This window comes from Petaurus breviceps, unplaced genomic scaffold (assembly GCF_028583685.1).
Source record: "Petaurus breviceps papuanus isolate PSGF00001 unplaced genomic scaffold, PetGlider_PUasm1.0 90654, whole genome shotgun sequence".
In the NCBI taxonomy this organism is placed as follows: domain Eukaryota; kingdom Metazoa; phylum Chordata; class Mammalia; order Diprotodontia; family Petauridae; genus Petaurus; species Petaurus breviceps.
This window is the reverse complement of record NW_027187301.1, coordinates 3,596,167-3,614,556: the sequence shown is the minus strand read 5'-3', so window position 1 is coordinate 3,614,556 and position 18,390 is coordinate 3,596,167. Positions and strand designations below refer to the sequence as shown.

The 18,390-nt window shown below is 40.8% G+C and overlaps 1 protein-coding gene across 4 annotated transcripts in view; it reads right to left on the bottom strand.

Annotated features, from left to right (window-relative positions):
- Positions 1 to 18,390, bottom strand: part of KALRN (kalirin RhoGEF kinase) — a 982,696-nt gene that overhangs the window by 386,204 nt on the left and 578,102 nt on the right. For all 4 annotated transcript variants that reach the window (XM_069064963.1, XM_069064965.1, XM_069064964.1 and 1 more), the window contains 2 exons: positions 17,005 to 17,171; positions 1,227 to 1,346 (listed from right to left, as the gene is read on the bottom strand). In XM_069064963.1, the coding sequence (XP_068921064.1) occupies positions 1,227 to 1,346; positions 17,005 to 17,171 (287 nt within the window). The remainder of the gene's footprint in view (positions 1 to 1,226; positions 1,347 to 17,004; positions 17,172 to 18,390) is intronic.

Genomic DNA, 18,390 nt, shown 5'->3' with positions numbered 1-18,390 from the left:
AATCCCTGATTGGGGGAAATAAAGGTCTATCTCACTTTACTAGAAACATATTGTGGGAACATTAGCATAACTCAGATGCTTCAAGAATTTCATCCCATTTTCCTAATGATGTGCATAAACTTCTGAAATGCTTAATCTTTGTTTCTGATTACTCTTCAATTGGCAGGGGCTCCACACATTTTAGCTTTCCATTTCTTTTTTATCTTTGGTGTAAGAGTAGACATTTACTATCCAATGTGATAAGAAAATGAAGACAAGGGGCGGCCAGGTGGCTCAGCGAGTAAGAGCACCGGCTCCAGTGTTGGGACGACCTGGAGATCGAATCCCGGGCTCAGACACTCAGCACCACACCCAGAAATAACTGGCTGTGTTACCTTGAGCAAGTTACTTACCCTGATTGCTTAAAAAAACAAATGAAGACAGCCTAAATATTGGTCACAATTACAAAGCTTAATCTAGCCAAGTTCATGCAAATAAGTGAAAGTGTAAACCCTGAAGATATGTTTGAATACATATGAAAATGGCATTGAAACTGAACTGTAATAGTTTTAAAAAATAAATCCCCCTACTGACATTTCACTTCATGCAGGTAACATTTTTACATGAGAGATATATGTATCTACATATATGATGAATATTTTCTGACTAAGAGGTGGCATGAAAGGAGAGAAGTGTCATAAACTAGTGATGCTTCATAAAAAAGCATAGGGAAAATTTAGTTAATACCAACAGTGGAGCAAATTTAGCCAGGTGATACTTTGTGAACATAGCCAAGCTTTGTTTGAGAGCAATGCTAGGCAAATCGGCATTTTAATTTATAACCTTCTATATAAGTAGATGTTTTCCTTTAGCTTTCCATTTCTGAAACTCTTTCTCTTACTCATGCAGTAAATATTTGGAAATGTGGCAGAGAAGTTGGGCATTTCTATAGGTCTCTGTTCCGCACAATGCACCAGGGGACCCGCAGTTTAAAGGATGTATCATTTTGCAATGTGAGTGAACTTTAGTGTAGCTATAAGCCTGGATCTTCACACCTTAGGTTTTCTTAAAGCACTTGAATTTGGCTTTTTATCAGTTCTTCGATGCTGGGAAGGTATAAACCCCAGTGTGTTTTGCTCAAATGTTTTTCTTCTCTTAAGAAAGCACCCCAAACCTCAGGGAACTCTATCTAAGATGGGGCCCAGTATGGTGGACAAAAGACACAAAAACACAGACATGAGCTCTACCTCGATGGCTAGTTGGAACTGTTCATGTTCCCGCTGAAGTTGCTCAGCTTCTGACAAAGAGCTGGCATTGACCAAGCTGGCATTCAACATCGACTCCCCATTGCGGATCCAGCCCAGGACCTGGAAAGACAGGATAAGCACATACGTTATTAACCTGTTACAGATTCTATCAAGGTAGTCACCCTGCCAGTTATTTCAGCCACACACAGTTCGGGCATTCTCATTCATTCATTTGAGAAATATTTATTAAATATCTAATTTCTTCATTCTCCACGATCATAGAAGAAATACAGAATAAATTCAAATGCCCTTCCATTTCTGTGTGCTAAAATCCTATCCTTCAAAACTCAATTCAGATTTCACTTCCTTCATGAAACCTTACCTTGGAGCAGGTTAAAACTCTGCCCTAAGTTTTCTTTTTTTTTCTCTGAACTCTTACAGTACTTTCTTTTTATCTCTCTTATGATATATTTTGCCTTGCATTAAGTTGAAAATCTCCCTATTAGATTGTAAGCTCTTAGAGGGCAAGGGCCATGCCTTATTCTTCTTTGTAATCCCTAGCACAGTGCCTTACTAAAAAGAAGTATTTAATAAATGTTCAATTCGTGAGTCTTCATTCTTCTCAATATTATGTTGAAATAAAATCCATCCATTGCTCTCCTGGCCCTATAGGAGGAGTAGAGTGTGAGGAACAGTGGAATGACTGGAGACTGTAGCAGTATAATGTGCTACAGTCTGTTCTGTCAATAAGGCCTTTTCTCTCCTTCACGTGCAGGATTAGATGTCACCTTTCTCTCTCAGACAAACAACGATATTCATACACCTCACATTCTCTGTAGAGGCAGACAAAATGGCCAATGCTACATCGTGTGCAGGTATCATCAGCTTATCTAATCAGTGCGCTTGCCACATGACCAAAGGTAAGTCACATAATCTTGTTGAGTCGGCCTCATCTTCGAAAGGAGGATAATCCTTCCATTACTCACTTCATGGAGCTGTTGGGAGGAAAGAAGTCCATAAACTGTAAAATGCTTCTTAGACGTGATGTAACTCCAAGCCCACTGAAACCATCCAATTAGGATAGAGGTGTTACTCTGATTGATATGGCAGAAAGTGGGAGAAGATGCCATTAGTTCCAGAAAATAAAACCTCATATTGTGTGTATGAAGTCCTCAGGAGCATTACTGTACCCTCTTAAAGTTGGCTGGCAGTGCCTAATTATCTTGAAATGGTAGATACAAGTGTGGGGGGCATGCACACATGTAACAGCATGCTAGATTCACAGATTGGGCTCTTGCTGTTATAGTTTCATCTCTTTGGGAAATGTGTCTGGTCATTTATGATTTGGAAATATATATGTGCTGCCCAACAGGCTGGACTTCACATTGCTTGGTCCATTCATGTACCTCAAGAAATAGTCTCTCCAGATAATCTGTCTTCATCTGGACAGAGGAAATTAGTTGTAAAAGGTGGAAGCCAAGGAAGTCTGGGCAAGACAGTTAAGCCCTCGGGGGTGGTTTCCTGGAGAAACTGGAGGGTTCAATGCCACCATATGGGATTTTTCCATTTATCGGCTTTCTTATTTAGAAGAAGATCATTGGCCCCAACAACACACATTTATTAAATCTGTTTTTAAAAAACCATTTATTTAAAAGGATAATGAATGATAGAATGAGGGAAAGAGACCTAAATCTCTATATCTCTCATTACATCATCCCATCTCCTGGTTTGTTTCCATTTTTCGACTGCTTTCACTAAGGAACTGAAAAATTCAGGAAGCAGTGTGCTGGAATGGATAGAGAAATGTACTGAGTCAAGAAGACCTGGGTTTGAATTTTGCCCCAGATACTTACTACCTGTGTGACCCTGGGAAAGTCACTTGATTTCTTTGGAACTCAGTTTCCTTATCTATAAAATGGGAGAGTTGTACACTCTAAGATTCTGTTTCTTTCATACTTCAAGGGATAAACCATCTCACTAAAACCTCCTGACTGCATGGACCTAAAACCATGTGGTAGGGTCATGAAGTTGTTAACTGTCTCTGTAAATTAGGTTCCTTCATATATGATAATTAGAGAAAGTGGCTAATAGTTAGCTGGCAACGAGTAAGCAAGAAATACTACTTCTCCTTTTTAGCAGAGACTTCATGGCTCCAAATCTCAGCTTAACTAGCTTGCCTCTCAGCCTCCCCCCAAATAAAAAGGGGCATAGATGTCCAACCAGGAGTAGGTAACAGTTAGAAAAAATATTTCTTCAGACAGTGAGGATCAGAAGAGAATCATGAGTCTAGAAGCAGAGCTCTAACTTGCAATTTGGGGATGGAACAATCAACAAACCAATCAATCCATCACTCAACAAGTATTTATTAATACTATGTATCAGGCCCTGTGCTTTGTACTCGGGAGACATAAGCAATAACCAGCATTAAGTATGGTGTGAAAGGTACCCTGGTCAAGCAGTGTAATTGTTTCCTCAAATCAGCTTTGTAATTTATGGGTACAATGGATAGAGTGCTGAATCTGGAGTCAGGAAGACCTGAGTTCCTATCTGGCCTCAGACATTTACTAACTATGTGACCCTGGGCAAGTCACTTAACCTTTTTTGCCTCAGCTTCCTCATCTGAAAAATAAGCTGGAAAAGGAAATGGCAAGCCACTCCACTATCTTTGTCAAGAAAACCCCATAAAAATAGGGTTATGAAGAGTTGGGCATGACTCAAAAGACTGAACAATAAGAATTCTTAGAATCAGAGATCTACAGATGGAATCAAGCCTGTTAAACTGCCTAATCCAATCCTACCATATTAGTAACTAAGAAGATGCCTATCAATTGGGGAAGGCCTAAATAAGAAATGGTACACAAATCAATGGAATTTTACTATCCTCTAAGAAAGAATGACTATGATGAATACAGAGAAGTATGGGAAGATTTCTTTATGAACTGATTCAGAGTATAATAAGTAGAACCATGAAAATAACATACACAATGACTACAACAATGTAAATGGAAAGAACAAAACCAAAACAATCAAAACTGAAGGCTATGAAATTATAATGACCAGACTTGACCCCAAGAAGAGACATGAGAATGCAATTCCATCCTTTCTTTACAGATTTTTGGGGTAGGGGTGGGAAGAGTGACTACGACTACTGAATATGATATGGAATGCCAGACTTGATTGATGTACTGGTTAATTTTGCTGTACTGGGTTTTTCTTCTCCTTTTTTATTATTTGTTACATGGTGTGGTTCTCTGGAAAGGGGAGGAGAGAGGAATCACCTCAAATCCAAAATCCTTGGGAAATATAGGTAATATGAGAAAACAAAGACACAAACAAAAGATAGATATATGTATGTATGTATGTATGTATGTATGTATGTATATATATATATATATATATATATATATATATATATTTAAATTGAGATAAATTGCAGTGAACAGAAGGGACTTAATGGCACCAGTGGCTTTACTGCTGTTGTAGTACATGCATTAATTTTTTGTGCCCTCCAGGTTTTGATGTCCAAGGGCAAAGAATTGGTTGTCCATTCCTAGTTCTGGCTCTGTCTGGGAATCAGGTCTCTAGGAGCATAGGTTTATTGAGGCCAAAAGTAGAAACTAAAGAACCAGGAAAGACCTGCTAATGCTTCAACTGGCCAACAAAGGGTCTCAGGGAAAATTAAAGCAGACTCAAGTGTAGAAACCCATGGAACTAAAAAGAGAAAAACTTCTAAAGACCCAGGAAGAGATGACTAGAGAGAAGGAACTTGAGCCAGGTGATTTCTAAGAATAACATTGTCCCATGAGAGTATGATGGTACTCAACATAACTAGAACCATTTGCTTATTTGTACCCTTATGAATCCTATGCCTGTATTTTTATAATTTTTATGAATGGATATTGAGTATAGTAAGCAGAACCAGAAAAACAACATATACAATGATCATAAGACCAAAAACAACCAAAATTTAAGACTGTGGAATTATAATCCCTGGATAAGTAGAGATATGAGAATGCACCTCCTTCCTTTCTTTGCTGGGGGGAGAGGACTGTGGATCCAGCTTTTAGCACATGTAAAACATTGCTATTAAACCACCATGGAGGAGATTCCTATGTCTGTGGCCATAGAAAAGATACCCAAACCCTCAGATGGTGGCTGCTGAGACAGGGAACCCTTGGGATACCCCTCTTCTAGTTTCTGGATCTTTGATTTAGCGCTATAGGTAATGTTAGAGTCACCTTCTACCTACTTGGGATTTGAATTGTATGTACTTATTTATGAATTTGTTGCCTCCTTCATTAGAATATAAATTCCTTGAGGGCAAGAACTGTTTTTGTGTGTATGGATATGTGGCATTTTATCTCCAGAGCTACATACAATGCTTGGCACATTGTTCAGTCGTTTCAGTTACGTCTGATTGTTTTTTTGTGTGGCCCCATTTGGGGTTCTCTTGGCAGAGATATCAGACTGGTTTGACATTTTCTTCTCTAGTTCATTTGCCAGATGAGGAAACTGATGCAAACAGGGTTAAGTGACTTACCCAGGGTCACACAGATAGCAAGTATCTGAGGCCAGATTTGAACTCAGGAAGAGGGTCCTCTATCCACTGCATCACTTGGTAACCAAATCTTCTCCATTTATGGATTAGGAATGGAAAGCCCAGAAAGGCTGTCATTTTCCTAAGGTCACACTTAATCATTTATCTTTACTTGCTAAATCTAATATATTTTTTTCTCAATCCATATTTTTATTGACTTCTCTGCAATCTCCTTTGTTCTTGCAAGGGAACTTCCATATTATTAGCATCCTTCTCATTACCCAGACTTGCAACCAAGACTTACATCCTTGGCCCTTCATTCCCTCTCACCCTCATACCCAATTTGTTGTCAGAGAGTCTCTCACTCACATACTTTCTTTCTTCTGACACTGCTGCCATCTTGGTGCTGGCCTGTGGCACCTCACACCTGGACTATTGCAATGGCCTGCTGGTAGGTCTCAAATCTCTCCCCCCTCCAGGCCACGCTCCACTGGTTGCCAAAGCAATCTTCTTAAAATACACGTCTGACCATGTTACCCTCCCACCATCACTTAATAAACTCTGGAGTCTCCCTTTTACCTCCAAGATCAAATATAAGCCTTTTGTTTGGCTTTTAAAGCTTTTCATAACCAGGCGCCTTCCTACCTCTCCAGGCTCCTTATACCTTTACTTCCCTCCACACACTCTCTGGTCTCTGTGCTGTTCCTCAAATAATACCCCTCACTTCCTGTCTCCATGCCCTTTCATTGGCCATCCTCCATGCCTAAAATGTTCTCCTTCCTCATCTCTGCCTCCTGCCTTTTTTGGCTTCATTTGAGTCTCACGCATCTTCTGAAGGAAGGCTTCCTATCCCCCTCAATGCTAGGGCTACTTTTCCCATTTCTCTTCCCTATATCTTGTTTGCACACAGATGTTCAGTTGCATATCTGTTTGTCATTCCCATTAGACTGTGAGCTCCCTGAGAGCAGGGACTGTCGTTTGCCTTTGTTTGTATCCCCAGTCCTTAGCACAATGTCTGGCACGTAGCAGATTCTTAATAAAGGCCTGTTGGCTTGACAGGCAATAAACGTCAGATACAGAATTTGTACCCACATCTCTCAAACTCCAAATCCTGTGCTCTTTGTGCTGTGACGAGCTGCATTCAGTGTGGTAGGATCTGATGAGGAAATCCGTGTTCATCTTCTCCCCCTTTTCGATTTTATACTTAGCTTTGACCTCTCCTGAATGAAAAGACCTCTTTTTTTCTCCCAGCATCCCATGTCTGGACCTCATCTAGTTGTTATGTTTTTCATGACACATAAAGAGCAGAAAGATTCACAGTATATGTCTGGTGCTGATGTAATATGGGTTTTGTAACCAAAGTGGGATAATATTCCCACTGTTTCTGATGACCTTCCTGATGACATCCACCAGTCCAGCATTCCGCTGGCCTTTAGTCTGCAGTGATATAGTGGGTCAATGTCTTCAGGAAGCAGCCTATAATCACTTCTTTCCTGGGTTATAATTGAAAGCTCCGCTCATCATCTTACAAATACAATTTGAGTTATATTTCCCCTCACTTTATAACCTTCTACTCAAACACATAGATATCATTCATATAGATTTGGGCACATCCTGCCTGAAGAAACTGCTGTAGTTGTGGGAGGACACCTCTACCTCAGTGGGGATCCTTGGAAGAGTGATCAAAAAATAGGTTGGGCACTGGAAAGTAATTAGGCGCGTTTACTTTGCCCAGGCAAGCTAGGTGGTATAGTGGATAGTGTACCAAGTTTGACATGAGAAGACTCATCTTCATGAATTGAAATCTAGCCTCAGACACATATTAACTGTGTGACCCTGAGCAAGCCACGTAACCTTGTTTACCTCAGTTTCCTTCTCTGTAAAATGAGCTGGAGATGGAATGACAAACCAATCCAGTACCTTTGCCAAGAAAACTCTAAATGGATTCTTGAGGAGTCAGACATGACTGAAATGAATACAGTAAGTCACAGAGAGGTTGCCATTCTATAGCAGGGGGGAGGATTTTAACTCCACAGGGGTTCCTTATGTGGATGAAATCACATGTCTAGAGCAAATAAATCAACATCAACAAAAATATCCCTGTAGATTACCATCACTCATTCTACAAAGTTCCTCTGTAATACAATTCTAAAATAATGCTATTCATGGAAAAAAAGTTTAGCTCCAAGTTGCACCAGTAGAGTTAAACACACACACTCACACAATTGATTACTGTTCATCCTGTTCCTCTCCATTAACAAGTTTTCAACTGGGGGAATTTGGGGGTAATTTTTTTATAACAGTAAGTTGAGAGAGAGAGAGAGAGAGAGAGAGAGAGAGAGAGAGAGAGAGAGAGAGAGAGAGAGAGAGAGAGAGAGAGACTTAGGCATAAGTATTTAAACTTAATCTCATTGATCAATACTGACTTCTTAATTAGCTCTCTCGGCCTATTTGTCAACAGCTTCTAGATCAATATTTCCTGCTTCACCAACTCCCATCAAATATCAACCCCTTCTGTGTAACTGGGGTAAGCCCGTCACCTAAGTAAAGAACTCTATCCTGACAGGGAAAATTAATTCCTGGGCTGGGATGCAGTAGCACTTGCTCCCAAGCCATGGCAAATGGTAGTGGTTTTTAGTACAGACTTTGTGAGTTTTCTGAACATTTTCTGAAACATGGCCCACTAAACCACATTTTTTACATTTCCATTTTATTTCTTCTCTGCTTAATTTTCAATAAATTTCCTTAAGAATTTTGGAGAAAAATCATGATCTTATTTTTTTTCGGTTCTTCTGGACTACTCTAAAAGATTTGCCATTGTTGATGATCCCATGTTTTGGCCCTGCTCTCTTTCTTTGGCTTCTGTCATACTTCTCTCTCCTAACACTACTTCTAGCTCTCTGTTCTTTTTCTGGTTTGCTTTTCTCCTACCACTAACAATTGTGAAGTGGGTTAGAGATCATAGGATCACAGACATAGTTTTAGAGGGGAACTTAGGGGCCATCCAGTAAAGGCAGGAAGATCTATATTAATTAGTAGCTCACATCCATCCCTCTTGCTTCATTCAACGTGCTGCCCTCTTGTCTAGGTTCTCAGAACTTTACTGGGATAGCTTCCCAATTGGTAACAGTGAATACAGCAATGCACTTGGAATCAGGAAGACCTGAATCCCAATTCTGCCTCAGACACTTAGCCCTATGACCCTGGGCATGTCATTTAATTTTTTTTTTTTGCCACCTGTAAATCACAGATAACAACAGCACTTATCTCCCAGGGTTGTGGTGAGCACAAAAGAAGACAAAGTATGTAAAATTCTTTGCAAATTTAAAAGTATTATATAAATGTTAGCTACTAATTATTATAGGTTTCCCTGCCTTTACTCTCTCCTTTTCCAATCCATCCTTCACACAGATGCCAAAATAATCATCTTCATGTTCCACTCTGATCATATCACTCCCCTAATCAAATATCTCCAGGGCTCCCTGCTGCCTGGGTGGGGAGCATTTATGCCTCATTCTACCCACCCACCCCTCCTCAATCTGGCTCTGTTCTACCATTCCAGACTCATTTCTCAAGATTTCTCTTCATCAGAAAAGCAGAGGGGTGCTCTGGAAAAAAAAATCAGTTTGTTAGGAGTGAAAAGATCTGGATTCCATTCCTGCGCCCGACACTTCAGTAGCCCATGGGTATGTTACTTTAGTTCTCGGAATCTATCTCAGCATCTATAAAATGGGGATATGAATACTTTCACTACCTATCTCAGCGTTGTTGCAAGGAAAGTGATTCTTAGATTATGAAGCATCATTCAAGTGTGAGCAATTATTACATGCTCTGTGTGTTGGGTCTTCGGTCATACCCTGCTTCTTTCCTTATAGTCACATGCTTTCTGTCGGAATCCCTCGCCCTTCAAGGCCTACGTCAGGGGCCAGCTCCTCCATAAGGATTTGTATACTTACTACCTGGGTCACTCTAGGTAAGTCACTTCAGAATCCTCATCTATAAAAGAAGATGGTCTTCCAAATTCTTTCATCCTTCGAGTTTCCTTAGCAGGAAGTAATCTCTTCCCCTTAAAATTCTCTCACCACACTTTGTCCAGACCCCTCCTTTGCCCTGCTTACATCTCAGCTTATATCATGTATGTATACATATATATTTGTATACATAACACACACAGAGATATATTTTTATATATACTTATGTATATATGTGTGTGTGTGTGTGTGTACACACATATACCATTTGTTGTTGAGTTGTTTCAGTTGTGGCCTACTCTCCATGACCCCATTTAGGGTTTTCTTGGTGGAGATACTGAAGTGGTTTGCCATTTCCTTCTCCAGCTCATTCTGCAGATGAAGAAACTGAGGAAAACAGGGTTAAGTGACTTACCCAGAGTCAGTAAGTATCTGAGGCCAGATTTGAACTCGGGAAGATAAGTCTTCCTGATTCCAAGCTCAGTGTTCTATCCACTGTGCCACTTAGCTGCATACATATGCATATTTATATGGGTATGTATATATGTGTGTATGTAATATATGACATACAAACACATACTCATATGTATGCATATATATGCATGTGTGCGTATGTGTGTATATATGTATGCATGCATGTGTGTGTGTATATAGAGTGGGAAGAATTCTTATTTCTCCTGTTAGACTAGAAGCTCTTTGAGGACAGGCCTAGGTCTGCCTTATTTTCTCATTCCCAGAGCTTTGTACATAGGACATACTTAAAACTTACTTTTTGAGGAGTATTGATAGTCACCCTCAATTTTTCCATTCCAGGTATATCCAGGGGAGCCATGCATCATTTTGGAGAAGGAAGAAGAAAAAGAAAAGCCTTGTTTTGTTCTGCTGCCCTCACAGTGGGGAGGACGGTGGGGCAGGATGAGAGAAGGCATTCTCTTGCTTCCTGAGAAGACTGACTTCTCTTTAACCTCCAGCCTATGGGATGGAGCATTGGGCTGTTTGCTAATTAGCTCCAGACAACTCTTGATTAGCCATGTGCAGATTATCTATTTCCTCTGGATGACAAATCGGTTCCTGGGCCATCCCTTCCCCCATCACCTGGTGGATGTCTGTTCAAAGGGGACAGACTCATTTCAGTATTGACTAGAAAAAGAATGTAATTAGAATGGTAAATCTGCTGTTGTTGCTGTAACAACACCACACATTTCCAAATGTGAGAGTCTATGAAAGTCAGAGGGAAATGACTTTTATATTATCTGTTATTTTTGGATTCACTGTTCCCCTCCATTGATGTGAATAATTGCCAGTTTACTAAAGAATGGTAACACAAGGAGTCTCGTAGAGACCCCTCTGACATACCCAACATGTCCAGATCTTTACCAGGACAATAGTCGTCTGGAGAAAATTCCTGCTGAGGTCAAGAAGAATTTTTGTTCTGAATTGTATTTTGGTTGTGATAGAACTCTCACATCTTTCTGTTGGAGCAACAGGCCAGGAACGATGCCAGAATTAAGATGTTAAATCATTATCAAAAGACCCCTGGACTTAGATGGAGGAAAACTAGATTCTAGCCCTGGATCTGCCCCTATATGGGGACAAGGTAGTTTATAACACAATGCTTTGGTTTCCTCATCTTAAAAACAAGAATCTTGCCAGCTGTCCCAGAGTATTGTTCAAGGAATTAGATGAAGTCATAGGCAGAATGCTGCAAGGGACACATTGCTGATGCAGTCAGAGGCCCTAGATTCCAATTCCACATTGGATACATACTGTCTGTGTGACCTTGGGCAAGTCACTCAACTCCCCCTTTCCCCAGCCTCAGTTAGCTACTCGGTAAAAATGACAGTGTTGGATTATATGATGATTAAGGTTCCTTTCAGCTCTATATCTATGAGCCTATGTGAAAACTTTTTTGGAAATTTACAAGTGCTGTGTTAATGCAAAGTGTTACTACCATTATTATCACGGCTATGAATTTTCAGAATTAAGATGAATTCATTACTGCTACCAGATACTCATACATTCAGTATGTCCCAAAGTGGGGTAAATGGAGACTTTGATTCTGCATCCTCTGTGGCCTTCAAGCACCTCAGGTTTAGACAGAAGTCAAAAAGAGTCTGCAAGAAGGGGTAAGACTCATCAGCTTCATTCACACAGCTAGGAGTGTCTGAGGCTAGATCTGAACTCAGGGAGATGAGTCTTCCTGACTCCAGGTCCAGCACTTTGTGCACTATGGCACCACCTAGCTGGACTACAAGTTTACCATCACCTTAGCTGGACTAGATACCTTTCTTTTATATATCCTTCTAATTATTGTAATATATTGTATTAATTTTGAAATTGCATGTACTTCCAAATAAATCCAAAGATAGGCTATTGTGATGCAATGTTTGAAGATGGGGGATAGAAGGGAAAATAATAGAAAGTAGAGGTTAGGAAAAGTCAGGCAGCTAGGTGGCTCAGTGGACAGAGTACTGGGCCTAGAGTCAGGAAGCCCTAAGTTCAAATCTGAGCTCAGACACTTACTGTCTCAAGGTACTTAAGGACCTGAACTCAAGGTACTTAAGCAAAAGTATATTAAAGTGATGCTAGGAAGTATCTTTCACAAAAAATAGGCCTAGAGGTCATAGGAGAAAATCTAAGGACTTTGAGTCAGAGGAGCACAAAATCATAAACTGAGGGCTGGGGAAGATCATAGAGGCCACCAAGTCCAATCCTGTCATTTTATAGATTAGGTAACAAGGGCCCAGTGGCAGTAGGGGGCTTGTCCAGGTCACTTAGGTAGGAAGCAGCAGAGCCAGGATTTCCTCTGGGTCCTTTGACCTCAGACCCAGCCCTCTTTCCTCAAGGGCATACTGTTTCTCTTAGGAGTCTTCAGCCTGAGGCTAGTGAGAGACACACCAGACTGTGGGGACACCTTTCTCAGCAGTCTGGGAGTATGTTGTTGTTTGTTGTTGTTTAGTAGTTTCAGTCGTGGCTCACTCTTTGTGACTCCATTTGGGTCTTTCTTGGCAAAGATACTGGAGAGGTTTGCCATTTCCCTCTCCACCTCATTTTACAGATGGGGAAACTGAGGCAGAAAGGATTAAGTGATTCACCCAGGGACACACAGCCAGATCTGAATTCAGGAAGATGAGTCTTATGGACCGCAGGTCCAGGGCTCTATGTTCCTAGTCTCTATTTTGGAGTACAGCAGATCATTAGATGGTACTGATCATGACTTTGTAGTAGAAAAGCACAAGGTTTCTGATTATGGGGCCTATATTCCAAGTGATTGGTCTGATTCTTGCTATTTGTGACTTCTCTTCTCCAGTCTTCCTTGCTGTTCCTCCCACGTGACTCTGCTTGCCTCAGGACTGACTGATCCTCATGTCTAGGAAGCTCTCTCTCCTTGCCTCAATTTCTTAGAATCCCTTGTTACCTTGAAAATTCAGCTCATGTTCCATCTTCTACACAATACCAGGAAATGAGAAAGTGAATGGAAAAAAATGATTAGATACTTACTATGTGCCACAACCGGGCTAAAGAGATGCATTCTGCTTGGCTGTTCAGTGAGACTAGATAAGGCACTAGAAATGAAGAGGTGGGGATGGGAAGGCCTGAAGGATCTGGGAGATCAATTCGGGGGCCTTACATTCATATTTCAAGTGTCCTTGTCTTAACAGGTTCCTCTCTGGAGTAGAGGAACGATATCTGTGAGATGGCAGTGTTCATGACATCATCCAAAGGGACTTGTTTTCTGAATCTGAGGGCCCATTCGAGAGTTACAAGGAAATACAGAATCCATCCTTTTCTTCCTTCACCATGCACTCTATTTACACTAGAACAGGTCATCTGTGAATTTTCTGGTCAATCTGGACTCTGCCTCTGTTTCTTTGGTGAGCTTTCACCATATCTTGCCTAGAACTAGAGCTTCACATCCCTTCTCGATCATTTCCAGACCATGATGCCTCTACTCTAACCGTCTTCTTCAGCCCCATACCCCAATCCTGATTCTGAACCCAGGTCACAGGGTTCTGATAATATACAGGGCCCTTCCCCACTTTCGAGCTTCCAGAAACTGTCTTGTTTGCTTGTGCATCCCTCATGCTTGGCACAGATAGGAAGTGTACAATGAGTGCTTTATTATTCATTCATTTATGACTGGAGACAATCACACTATTTTAGCCTGGGAGAGGGGTGGAGGACATAGGTAGAATGTTCAATTGGTCTGGACGTAGTCTGGGCTTCAGTCTTGGACGAGTGACCACTTGTTTAAGGTATTATGGAGTTAAACTCATGCTTTGAGTTAAATTAGATAACCTCTGAGGCCCTTTTTTGACCCCAGGATTCTGTGGGTCTATTGCAAATAAACAAAAAATAGCTATTCAAAACAGAACTGCTCTCTTTCTGCTCTAAACCTCCATGCGTCATATGTCCTGGAAATGAGCAAAGAATTTGCTGCATACATGTGTGGGCTTGGACTAAAAGCTCCATGGGTGAGAACAGGAAAGGACAGTTTGTGCCCATTACTAAAGAAGACTCTCCCTGGCAAAATAGCAGCCTCAAAATAGGGGAGTAAAGAAGAAGTAATTAAACTGGAAAAAGCAATGCCCTCCCACTCAGATGGACGAGTGGGCTGGATAGAGAAAGGGCAGCTTTAGACACACAGGCTGTTACATGAGACCTGAGAAAAGAAGAGATGCAGGGGGAGATTATTACCTAACTCAATGAAACCAAATAAAATGAGACAGGTGGACATATCTGCCAGAGGCAGCTTCAAAACAAACAAGTTTAATTAGATGGGTCTCTGGGTTCCCTTACAGATCTAAATTCTACAATCTCTATGGAATGGATATAAAGGTTGTAATTAGTTATAGGGGACTCCTGGACATGAAACCACCTTTACCAGTTCAGGTTACCACCTTCTCTGCAACTTATAGTCTTAGATACTTTCCATGATATAATTTTAGCAAAAGGTTATCTGAGGTAAGATTATAGACAAGAATGTGTCAGTATTTCTTATTTCCCTATCTGAGGGAGGAAAAAAAAGAACCTGAATGCCACTTTACTTTCCTTCTCTAATGTTGTACTAATCCATCTATTTTTCTAAGTGTGAGAGAATGTCATTTATTCCATGAACATCACTCCCAACTCTGAGTTTTATCCCAGGGTAGATCTTATACCCACTCTCCCTGCCAGAGGCCACAAGGCTTTCTTTCACCCATCATTCATTCAGACTAAGAGAATCTGTTTGTTCCAGGAATACTTCCTAGACTACTTCATGAATCTTTCCCTGATTCCTCTTGTCTGGAAATTATTTAGTTGCCTTCTTATCCCTTACAGCACTTACTTTGTAGCTTTTCTATGAATTTGCTATATCCTAATTTGTTTTATAAGTAGCTTATCCTATCTTGATGTCCTACTAAGCATTAAGGTGCAGGGCAGTTAGGTGGCACAGTGGATAGAGTGCTGGGTCTGAAGTCAGGAGATTAACTCTGACCTCAGGCTTACTAGCTGAGTGACCTTGGGCAAGTCACTTAACCAAATTTGCCTCCGTTTTCTCATTGGTAAAATGAGCTGGAGAAGGAAATGGCAAACCACTCCAGTATCTCTGCCAAGAAAATGACAAATGGAATCAGGAAGGGTTGGACAGGACTCAACAACAACAAACTCTAAGTTCCTGGAAGGTAGGGGCCATGACTGATTTTGGCTAAGGAGATAGTTGTCCCTAGGTTCAAAGATTTGTTCAGTTATTCAGTACCATTATGTGACCTGGGCAAGTGACTTAATCTCTCTGGGCCTCAGATTCCTCCTCGATAAAACTAGGGTTTAGATAACTTTAGATGGTCTAAAACTAGATAATCTCTAAGGCTCCTTCCAACTCTAAATCCCAGATCCTATGTGTCATCTTCACATTTCTCTGTGGCTTAAAACAGTACCTTGCACACACAAACCAAATCCCTCTTTTCTATAGACTTTCACAGAGGGCTTCAAAAGTTTTAATGCAGCTTTACATTTTAATAGTTTAAGTAAGTTATTTTAAAAGGTTATTAAAGCTTAAAACTACATTATGAATTTCAGGACCTCCTGTATTGCTCATGAGTTGAAACGTTTTTATTAATGATCAGGAATTGGCTCCTAATTCTTTAGTCTTACATTACAACCATCGCTCAGTGTTTGTCTGAGATATTGTTGATGTAGTGACAATCAGGGAGAGAATTAAGGCCCCAAGGAAGTAGGCAGATCCAGATCTGCCACTAATCTAGATCTAGGGATCTTAGATTCAGAGCTGGAAAGGGCATTGGATATTTATCTAGTATAACTCTCATTTTAAAGATGAGAAAACTGAGTCCCAGAGAAGCTAAGTCACTTACCCAAGGTTACACAGGGAGAAGTGACAGGGCCAAAACTTGAACCCAGGGCCTTTGATTAATTTTGACTATAAGCATGACATACACTCATTAGCATTTTTCAGCTCTCTCCTCAACAACTCTGTAAGGACAGGAGTGAAGTATCCTTATCCCATTTTACAAATGAAGAAACAGGCTCAGGGATGTAAAGAAGTCATTTGCTCAGGATTATGAAAAATAAGTATTAGAGTGAAGACTCAAGTCATCTTCTTTTCTCTTTCCTCTATAATACACTAATTCTCTGGGCCTCAAGTTTCTTATCTGAAAAAGGTTGATGTTGGGTTAGATGGTCCTTAAGATCTCAATGCACATGTAAGAGTATATGAGACTATGCCTACACTCAGTTCCTGGTGCTGTCCTTGGTACTCATCTTCCCTCCTTGCCCCTGCTTCAGTTTCCTGGCCTCACCAATCAATTTTTGTTGTTTTTGTTGACTCCTTTCAGTCATGACCCCATTTTGGGTTTTCTTGGCAAAGATACTAGAGTGGCTTGCCATTTCTTTCTCCAGCTCATTTTAAAGACAAGGAAACTAAAGGAAATAAGTTTAAGTGACTTGCCCAGGGTCACATAGCTAGTTAAGTGTCTGAGGTTAGATAAGTCTTCTGGACTCCAGGCCCAACTCCCTATCTACTGTGCCACCTAGCTGCCCAATCAAGTTATAGATCTCTAAATCAACAAATGTGCCAGAGAAGTCAAATTTTTAAAAAGAACCCTGTGAGGAGTCCTTTTCTAAAGCAAACAGTAAGCTACAAATAACTGCTCAGTGGGATCTGCTGCAATTTGCTCTTAAATGGAATTTAGGGATGTGAGCAAAGTAAGTTTCCACCCCCCCCCCCCCATGCCGGAATTCAGGAGCAGGGAGATGCCAGGGCCTGGCTGACCTGTTTGACCTCAGCCTGGAGGTGCCGGAGTTGCAGGCATTGCTCCAATCGTTTGTGGGTCTGGTCTGCGTTAAGCTCCAATTCATGTTGCTTCTCGTGGAGAAACTCCAGGAGCTCTTGTACTTGGGCTGCGAGATCGATGTCCTTCTCACAGATTAACTCGATGCCTAATTAAAAAAAAAAAAAACAAACAATTAAAAATTAAAAATCCAGTACTGCCTTACAGATCACACAGAGGCTACACTGTTAATCTCGGCTTTGCTTATTCATCTGTAACACAAGGAGTTGGGATGGGAGGCCTTAGAGGTCCCTTCCTGCTCAACATCTATGATCCTTTGAACAATCCTTCAGTTCTAAGAGGGTCTCATCCCTACCTCTTCAAAAACTCATATGCAGGGGCAGCTAGCTGGCTCAGTGAATAGAGCACTGGCCCTGGAGTCAGGAGCTGAGTTCAAATCCTTCAAAAACTTCAGACATTTAACTCTCACTAGTCATGTGACCTTGTGCAAATTACTTAACCCCAATTGCCCTGCCTTCCCCCCTCCAAAAAGCAAAAAAAAAAAAAATCATATGCAGAAGGTTAAGAAGTCTACAAGGGACCTTAGAGACCATCTCATCTGATCCTTTCCTTTTTTCAGAGAACAAAACTGAGACCCAGAGACCTGAAGCCACTTGCCTAAGGAGAAAAAGTTGGGTACTTTCCTTCAACATTTAGGGTTCAGGATTGTCACCTACCTTGTCCCATTCTCTGCCTCTGATCTCTTTCCCTCTTCAGAAATTGGATAGATGACCATGGTATACTCTTGTTTAAGATAATCAAATCTAGGCTATATTCTCCCTCTTCCCACAACAAACAACCAAACCTTTTCATAGATGAAGTGCATTTCAAAAAGTGTTTCTATTTCAAGTGTTCTTTCTTACATGAGGCCTTTTCTAGTATGGTGGAAAATGCACTGCCAGTTGAATTAGGAGATCTGGATTCAAATCCAGTCTCTGAAGCTTACTAATTATATGACCTTGGACACATTTCTTGGCTTCAGTTTCTTCATCTGTAATGAAGACTAAAATGATTTCTGAGGTCACTTCAAACTCAAGATCTATGTTCTCCAGGTGACTGAACACCTCCCTCCGCCATTGCTTTGTCTTTCTTAGTATATATTTTGTCTTTGCGTGTCTGTATACAACTTGTTTTCTGCCTCCTTTTTTGCTCCCTAAAAGCATAGCATCTCCATTTTGTGCCTGTAAATGGCCCCAGAACCAGTTACAGGCTAGACAGTTAATAAAACACTTGTTAAGGGGTGGCCAGGTGGTGCAGTGAGTAAAAGCGCCAGCCCTGGAGTTGGGAGACCCAGGATTTGTTCTGGCCTCAGATACTTAACACCCACA